We start from the raw sequence: 8,413 nt of genomic DNA on the forward strand, positions 1-8,413 counted from the left end.
TTGAATTCAAATTTCACCATCTGCCATGGTGGGATTTGAATCTGGTCCCCAGATCATTACCCTGGGTCTCTGGAATACCAGTCCAATGACAATACCAATATACCACCATCTCGCCCTTACATTGCCCTTGTCAATGTCATCCAAAGGATTCCACCAGGTTGATTAACAAGACTCAGCCTTTCATAATTCATGCTATTTGTTTTTATAGTTTCTGTCTCTAGATGCTCCTCCATCACTTCTTTTATTATAGATTCTAGTGTCTTTCCTATTGCTGGTGTTAAGCTGATTGGTCTGAAGTTCTCAGGTGTTGTTCTATCTCCCTAGGAACAGAATTTGCTGTCCATCAGTCCTCTGCCACTCTTTCCTCTTCTATGGAAATATAAGAATAGGAAAGTTGGCTTGCTGGTGCATTCTGCTTCAATTTAACAATTAATATTTCAACTAGTCCTCCTCATTTCTGTTGGTGCCATTCTTCAGTAAATGTCAGCCTGCTCCTGGTCATAGTCAAGCAAACTTTAGCACAATGGTGCTGCTCCAAGCTTGAATTACTTTAAAACCACACTGAAACCAAGTCATTGTTTTAATTTGTTTTTATTCGTTTGACATTCACTAAGTTTCTTTTTCCAAAAAGTACAAAAAAAACATTTACTTATAAAGTGCAGTCTGTCAACAGGATGTTTTTTTTACAGAAAGGACATAACTGGAAGTGTTCTGAAACATAGATTAATGCTTAATTACAGTGCTTACAATAATCAAGTGTGCTCAAGAGGTTAACAGTGCATCATTCCCAGTATCAAGGTCTGAGCAATATTTTATCTTATTGCTAACATTCATTTCTGATCAGTTACTGTAGCTGCTTCTAAAAGCGAATCCTCACCCTCGTATGTACAAGAGAGATGCTGCTTTTGCTTGTGCTATGATGTATTTTTTGGTCACAAGTCTGCTGCACAGCAGCAAAGTTTTTGCTTTAAAAAGACGGACATATTTCTTACAGTCTAGGCACTTATATAATACATATATGATCAATTAAATGTAAAAATCATTATAAAATTCATGAATTATCTTACAAAATAAAACTCCACCAGACTACAGTTGGAGAATGCAATGATTTTGCCTCTTCAGGGCAATACCGTGTTGGGTAAACACCCAATTTGGAATTTTTACTGAGCAACTACCAGCTACTTTAATAATTAAGAATATATAAACTTCAGAAGGCAAGAACACCAATTCCTGAGCCTTTGTTCCTTTTCATCAAAAAAATAATATTTTATGTAAACTGCATTTGTTCCCCCATAAATAAATAAGTACGGTTCAGTTTGAATAATAATTACAAATGTTAGACAATAAATAAGTTTAAAATAAATAATAATAAATACAGGAAGTTATTGAAGCCATTTAGGGATGGTTATTGAAGACATTCAGGGATAATCAGTTTGCCATTTCCACCCATTCTGTGTTGAAGTTGGTGACTCATGCTGAAGCACAGTTCCACAGGCATCAGTGGCCCCGTGTGTAAGTCTAGACTGTGAATGTTTGAGAGATATGTGGCTATGAAAAGGCAATCCTGGCAAAAACTGATGCCATTCTCACTAGATATCCACACATATGTCATTTCAGCAAGGGCCACTGACTTGTCATCAGGCATGAGAGCTGTAGTTGAATCCTCCCCTACCTAGAACAAAGATGTTAGGGCCAATTGCAGTGCTGTTCTATCTGAATTGGAGGATAAGTCATTAAAATTAACAAATCTCATGTGCAACTAGAGATTAACGGGAAAGGAATCCAAAATGTCTGGTTAGAATGGGAGCTAAAGGTTACATGGAGGACTATAGGCTGAGATGATCAAATAGCTCATGCTGCACATGGTTGCTGTGCTGAAGAGCATTCAGCCAGAGCTTCAGTAGTGGAGATAAGGGGAATGAAGAAATATTCCGGCATTGTGCTTTTTTGCCATTTGAAATCAGGAAGCATTTACATCAAACATTTCTTCGGGTGACTCGAAATAATATGCCCTCTGAAGTGACCCAAATTGCTTCTCAGGGCCGCTAAAGAGAGGAATCAATTCCGCCTCTCTCACCCAGGGTACTGAAACCAGCTGTACTACCTCTACCATTACTCTAGCACCTTTTATAACGCATTCATCCAATTAAAACAAAACATTTTAAAGTTCTGTTGATTGCTCTTTCAACAGTGCATGTCCCTGTGGATTAACATTGTCCAAACCTGAACTGGAAGATTTGGTGCTGATAGAGCATTCTTTGTTAGGTATAGATTCAGGAACACTGAACGAAACCACAGGGCATGGCCCTTTCACATTGTTGCAGACTAAGTTGCTTAGTGTTGCAGTGTTCACAATGTCAAAACCAACTTTCCCACCAAAGGTGCTAGGTTTCCAATATTCTGGGGAGCAAATGGCGTTCCCCATTAAACCCTTCAAAGAGAAAGGGGCCCCCATCTCAACCATTGTTTCTCCAAATATGGATCCAGGTCTTGGTTTTTCTATCATCAAAGCAGGATACATCTCTATTGCATCAATATCCCCATAAAGTTCTCTCAGTTCAGCTGCCATCTCTTTTTCTCCTGCAATATAAAGAAGATATTGTAATGAAGTACAGCAAATACTATAAATATATAAACATATTTTAAATGTAATTATGGAAAAGATTTCTATATGTTCTTGAACAAACATAAATAAGCACATTTTAGGTGTCATGCATTCTCACCATCAAATGGTAATCTGTATTATAGTGGCTTTGAGGATGTTTCTACAAACTCGGATGAGCACTGTTGTAACTTTAATGTAATCAACAAGCAGAGGCTAATGAATACTGTCAGCTCAGTGATGCATCTCGTCCCTTCATTCTACTCCCTAGGCAGCTGAGCTATGAACTGAAACAATTGGTGGAGGAAACCTGAGAATATAAAACTTCCAGTGGTGCATTTACCCACACAACGGTAGAGTTAATGGTTTGCTTCCACCTGAAATTTGTTTCATGGTCATGAGAATGAGAGATGTCAGTAGTGGAATATTTTCCAGCTTTTGTCCTCAGTGTCAGCTTCAAACACTCATACGTCAGGTTTTGCATAAATCAGCAGCAGGGTAAAGGTGTTTCTACTCTGCTCCAGCAATGTACCTTAACTCCCAATTTCAAAAGATGTCAGATCACACCATTTTGATATTCCTATAATATTGATCCTGAAAGAGTTTGCTAATTTTAAAACAAACAAAGTTTGTTTGTAAATGGGTTAAGAATGTTCAATGCTGCGCATATAGCATGGCATCAGGGAAGATGCTTTCAAACTCAATCGGAGCTAGATTGGGTCCCAGAATTTATAGTAAAATAGCCAGCTAATTGACCTTTAGCCCTTGTAGTGACACTTGAATTGTATCAAATATTATTGAAATATAATTTACAGATAAAAACTGTACCTGTAAGATCTTCAAAAGACTCATATGGTTTCATTAAGAAGCGTTTCCTATATTCATTGAGAGACTTGTATCGCATCTGACGAGTGTGCTCAATAGCAGAGATGGCCACTTTAATCAATGCTGCATTTATATTTCTACCCCCAGCAACCTGTAGAAAAACCAGGATCATTAGCTTAAAAGTCACATGAATCCAACAGTCATAATGTGAAGGATTTGTTTTATGAATATTGTGAAAAATACTATTCCTTTTTAATCAAAGGTGCATTTAGTAAAGTTTCTATAGTTACTGAGTTAGAGAATTAGAAAGTGAAACAAAGCCAGTATGAATGGCAATATATGGTTTACTTCACAGAGTGTATACATTTGACACCAGCAGTTTAAGTGTTAAAATCTCCTCCACTGTTACAGCAGAAATTACTTCCTGGTTTTTGCACCACGATGGACAAGAGTAAACATAAGCTGATTCTTACCCTGCCAGCAATCTGCCTGGTGAATGAGGCCACCATGTTGGAGATGCCATGTTCCAGCAACACTGAGTTATTGAAGAGGAATTCACGGTAACTGTATTCTCTGTCCTGGATGTTAAAAGTATCTGGCATGAGGGGATGCCAGTGGTAGAGGGCGTTGAACTCGGATGCAATCCGGTTACTGTACTGGAATTGTTGGTTGAAGAGCAGCTCTGGGTCAAATTTCAGCTTGAAGTGATAACCACTCAGATGTTGCACATAATCTTCAATTACAATTCTGATGGTCTCCCCTGTTAGTGTTAGTAAGATAGTTTGAGGATTTATTTAAAAACAGTAAGCTTTACACCAAAACTTTTATTTATTCAAACTAAACATCAAATTGTACACTAAAATAAAAGCAAAATACTGCGGATGCTGGAAATCTGAAACAAAAACAGAAAATGCGAGAAAAACTCAGCAGGTCTAACAGCATCTGTGGAGAGAAAAACAGAGTAAGTGTGTTCAGTCTGTGGAGAGTCATGCGGACTCAAAACATTAACTCTGTTTTTCTCTCCACAGATTATGTTAGACCTGCTGAGTTTTTGCAGCATTTTCTATTTTTGTTTCAGAGTTGTACAGTTCTATGGATATGCTGTTTTTCTGTTACATGCCAGTGCATTGTATCTGCATCTTAGTATAGGTTTGTCCAAAGAGTCAGGAGCTATTTTTGAAGGCAGCTGGATGGGTTGGATCCACTCACCTATCAGTATAAGTCGAGTTGTCTGAAAAAGCCGTTCATCGTCCCAGTCAGGATGCTCCACTTTCAACACATCACAGACTCGGTTGTGTTCCCGTAACCAGATTGTTGCATACATCATCAACCCTGGAACCAGGCCAAAGAATTTTTGTCCCACAGCAAACTGCAAATGTTCTGGGGTGTGAGGAGGGTAAGTCATCTCTACCCCTGCATCCTTAACAGTGGGAGGAAAGACTTCTCCATTGTGAACCTGCAAATAATTTTTGTGGGTTAGGTAAGATTTCACAAAAAGCACATTGAAATAAAGCAATATAAATCAAAAATACTTGGACATTGAACATGCAAATATTACTGTGCTATTAAAATGTGATAACAAATTCAGATTAAAGTCTACCTGGTACTTAAGTTTTCCGTCTCTAAATAGTCTCAGTTTGTGCTGTCTGTCCAAAGTTTCTCCATAAACATGGCTCAGGTCAACCTGCATGATGCAAAGAATATAAAACATAAGTAAGTACACAATTTTAGAAATAATTAATTTTAGAATAGTAAATATCTCTTTTCATTTGAAACATCAATTTCTAAAAAGCAAGTATAATGATGGATTATTTTATTTACACCCAATGTTAGTAAATTATTGTTGAAAACGAGCTTAGAACAATTCTATGATATGTACTTACGCCATGTCCCAAACCCCTGGTAAATGCAGGGCCTCGGTTCTGGTCAGTCTTAAAAAACTGGTGGGTGAAATGCTGAGCAAAGAAGGCAAACATCATATTGGTCTTTTGGGGATCAGGCACAAATTTCTTCCTCATGAGGAATCTTTCTGCTAAATACTTGGGATCAGGCAGTGTTTTCTTTCCTGTGAGAGAAATGTACATCTTAAGAACTGTTACCTGGTTTGATTAAAGTGTCGATTAAAATTCTTTCCCAACTCCAAGCAGTAATGTGGATTGTATTTGAATAACAAACCTTTTAAGGAATGTCAATAGGGATTATGATATTACTGTATCTATAGCAATGTAAGAAACACGGATGGAGACAGCACCACCCCAGAAAATACTATCTACCAGTAAGTGACATGAATTTGATATCAGCTGTGTTGTTTATTTACTACCAGTGCTCTGGTAGAGCATAAGAGATAGGAGCAGGAGTAGACTATACAGCCCCTAAAGTAGAAGAGGGTGTTATAACAGTAGAGTTTGTTGTGCTTTTAACTCACCAACTACTCCCATTGGAGTTGGGCAGTCTTCAGGAGTTGGAGGAAGAGTTCTGGTGTAGTAGGAGATATTGGCATATGCTTCCCAGCTCTTGTAGTCATAATCTGCATTGTAGGTAGGGGGGCTGTCAATCAAATGAGATCTGGCTGTTTGGGGGGAAAGAACTGTATTTATATTCAGATCCAACATGCTGCGTACCATTTCAGAAGCCACAATTAGAAACAATATATATGTAGTCCTTAAATAATATGGAATGAATAAATTCACTCTTTAGTGAACCATAAGGTAAGAATTCCTCTGCTCACTGTGTAGCAACATCTCAAATCCATGATTTACTTTCACCTAACTACTTCTGGCAAAATCATAGATACATTTATTTTGTCAGAAATACTGAGCATGCCAAACTTTCACAAATACATTTACCATGTCATCAATATATAGCACCCAAAATAATTCTCACCCTACGCTATTTTATGACTGCCCTTTGCAACTTCACAGAACTGACCTACACCGCATGGACTGCAGCGATTCAAGCTCACCACCGCTTTCTCAAGGACAATCAGGGATGGGCAATAAATATAGTCTTGCCAATGATGCCCACATCCCGTGAACGAATGAAAAAAACGATCTTACTAACATTTAATCTCTAAGTTTAATTATGCCACTTTATGTTTAGAATGATTCAAAGTACTCCAAATCCAAGTCATGAACATAGATCCATCTTACTTACACGTTAAGACGTAACGCATGATTCTGTCCCTCAGGAAAGGGATCTGATTAACTAAATTCCAAATTCCTTGATAGTGGGTCAGGATGTGATGGACTGTGTTAGGGGTCGGTTTCAGGCTCAGTTTCACCCAGGTCCAGAACTCGGCTGTTGGAGGGGGAATTTAATGAGAAAGGTGTTAGAGGTGGTCAGAAAGGTGAACATCACCAGTGTACAATAGAAATGTTACTCGATATAGAACTTACGTTTGGTGCAGTTTTCGCCGTAAAATCCAGTCCGAGTGCAATCGCACTCATAACCGTCGAAGCCGACCGAGGTGCAAACTCCCCGGTTCTGGCAGGGGTTGGAGCAGCAGTGGTTAGCTGGAAGGGAAATACAACAGGTTAGGCTCACACATCATTTAACAGGCTTGTTTCTTACAGGCTACATATTTTCACCCATTGGACCGCAGCCTCGGCTAATCGCGATTGAAAATAAAAACTCGGTGAAAATCACTCATAGGCATTACGATTTATTTCTATTCGGAATCATTCCAGTTGAAGAGAGTTACTATTACTGGGTGTGCTTCATTGAAACCCACCCAACTCTTGTTCAGACCACAACCTCCAAAGATCAGAAGAAACGCTTCGCTCTGTAACGTTTCTGCACAGCTAACCTTTCGGTTCATTTGGTTTCTGTATAGGCGGCGGTGATGTGCCTGAGGATTAGGAGTATGAGATCCCATTCCCTCTCCACACTCTGGACACGCCCGGCAAAAACATTTCCCACACGCGCTTTCACGATTCAGACTGCAGCCTGAATGAAGCCTTTTGGAGACGGTGCCAGTTTGGCAGCTTCCCTTTACCTGCTTGGTTAAGAGGCAGCATTACGGCGAGAAGTAACAAAAACATCCCCCAGATATTCAGTGCGCTGAGTTTTCCAAACATCGCTCTTCTCGTTTGAAGCCTGTTCTGAATCTGCTCACCAGCGTCCCCCGGCAGCTTTTAAAACTCTCTTTCTACATACGTGACTCAGAAACTTGACGTCTTAGAAACGGAACCACGTCTTTGAGGGACCGCCCCTCAACCCCAGCCCCCGCTGCTCCCACAAATGGCCAAGCAAATTTTTCTCTTCCACTATTTCAACAATACCTGAAGTTACGATTGAATTTTTCAGGCCGCGCGTTCCAGATCACAAAAATTCACAGTACATCAAAAAAAAAATTCACCTGTGGCCTCTGATCCTTCTGCCAATCACCTTAAGTGTATGTCCTCTTGTGATTAACTTTGCTGCCACTGGAAACAGTTCCTCCTTATTTACTCCATCAAAAGAGGTCATGATTTCGAATCAAAATCTCTGCTTAATCTAAAATAAAAGCAAAATACTGCGGAATGCTGGAAATCTGAAACAAAAACAAAAATTGCTGGAAAAACTCAGCAGGTCTGACAGCATCTGTGGAGAGGAAGACAGAGTTAATGTTTCAAGTCCAGGTGACTTCTTCAGAAGAGTGGTTTCTCTTTTGAAGAAGAGTTATCTGGACTCGAAACATTAACTCTTTCTCTCCACTGATGCTGTCAGACCTGCTGAGTTTTTCCAGCAATTTTTGTTTTTGTCTCTGTTTAATCTCCCAGTGCAACAAAAGACACAATTCCAGTTCGTCCAGTCTCCCCAGGTAACTGAAGTCCGGCCTCCCTGTTGCCGTTCTAATCAATCTCTACTGGGCCATCTCAAAAATCTTGACATCCTTCCTAAAGTGTGGTGCCCAGAATTAAACACAATACTCCAGCCAAGGCCTAGGTTTCAGTATACATTCCTTGCTTTTGTACTCTATTACCCTATTGATAAACACAAGAATCT

The 8,413-nt window shown here is 39.3% G+C and overlaps 1 protein-coding gene across 1 annotated transcript; it reads right to left on the bottom strand.

Moving 5' to 3' along the window:
* Positions 1 to 575: 575 nt before the first annotated feature.
* On the bottom strand, positions 576 to 7,570 carry LOC144692467 (prostaglandin G/H synthase 2-like). Its single transcript, XM_078561369.1, has 10 exons — positions 7,422 to 7,570; positions 6,823 to 6,939; positions 6,581 to 6,724; positions 5,853 to 5,996; positions 5,311 to 5,492; positions 5,028 to 5,111; positions 4,637 to 4,883; positions 3,901 to 4,187; positions 3,431 to 3,578; positions 576 to 2,580 (listed from the first exon to the last, which is right to left on the bottom strand). Exons 1-10 carry the CDS (start codon positions 7,501 to 7,503, stop codon positions 2,162 to 2,164), a joined length of 1,854 nt encoding a protein of 617 aa, XP_078417495.1. The 5' UTR covers positions 7,504 to 7,570; the 3' UTR covers positions 576 to 2,161.
* Between the last annotated feature and the right edge of the window lie 843 nt (positions 7,571 to 8,413).

Source organism: Cetorhinus maximus, chromosome 17, assembly GCF_964194155.1.
Source record: "Cetorhinus maximus chromosome 17, sCetMax3.hap1.1, whole genome shotgun sequence".
In the NCBI taxonomy this organism is placed as follows: Eukaryota; Metazoa; Chordata; class Chondrichthyes; order Lamniformes; family Cetorhinidae; genus Cetorhinus; species Cetorhinus maximus.

Excerpts from the sequence above, each read along its gene's own strand:
- LOC144692467 (XM_078561369.1), bottom strand. The coding sequence starts at position 7,503 with ATGTTTGGAAAACTCAGCGCACTGAATATCTGGGGGATGTTTTTGTTA. Across the intron at positions 4,884-5,027 it reads ACGGAAAACTTAAGTACCAG|GTTCACAATGGAGAAGTCTT; the intron begins GTAGACTTTAAT and ends AATTATTTGCAG. Across the intron at positions 4,188-4,636 it reads AACTCGACTTATACTGATAG|GGGAGACCATCAGAATTGTA; the intron begins GTGAGTGGATCC and ends TAACACTAACAG.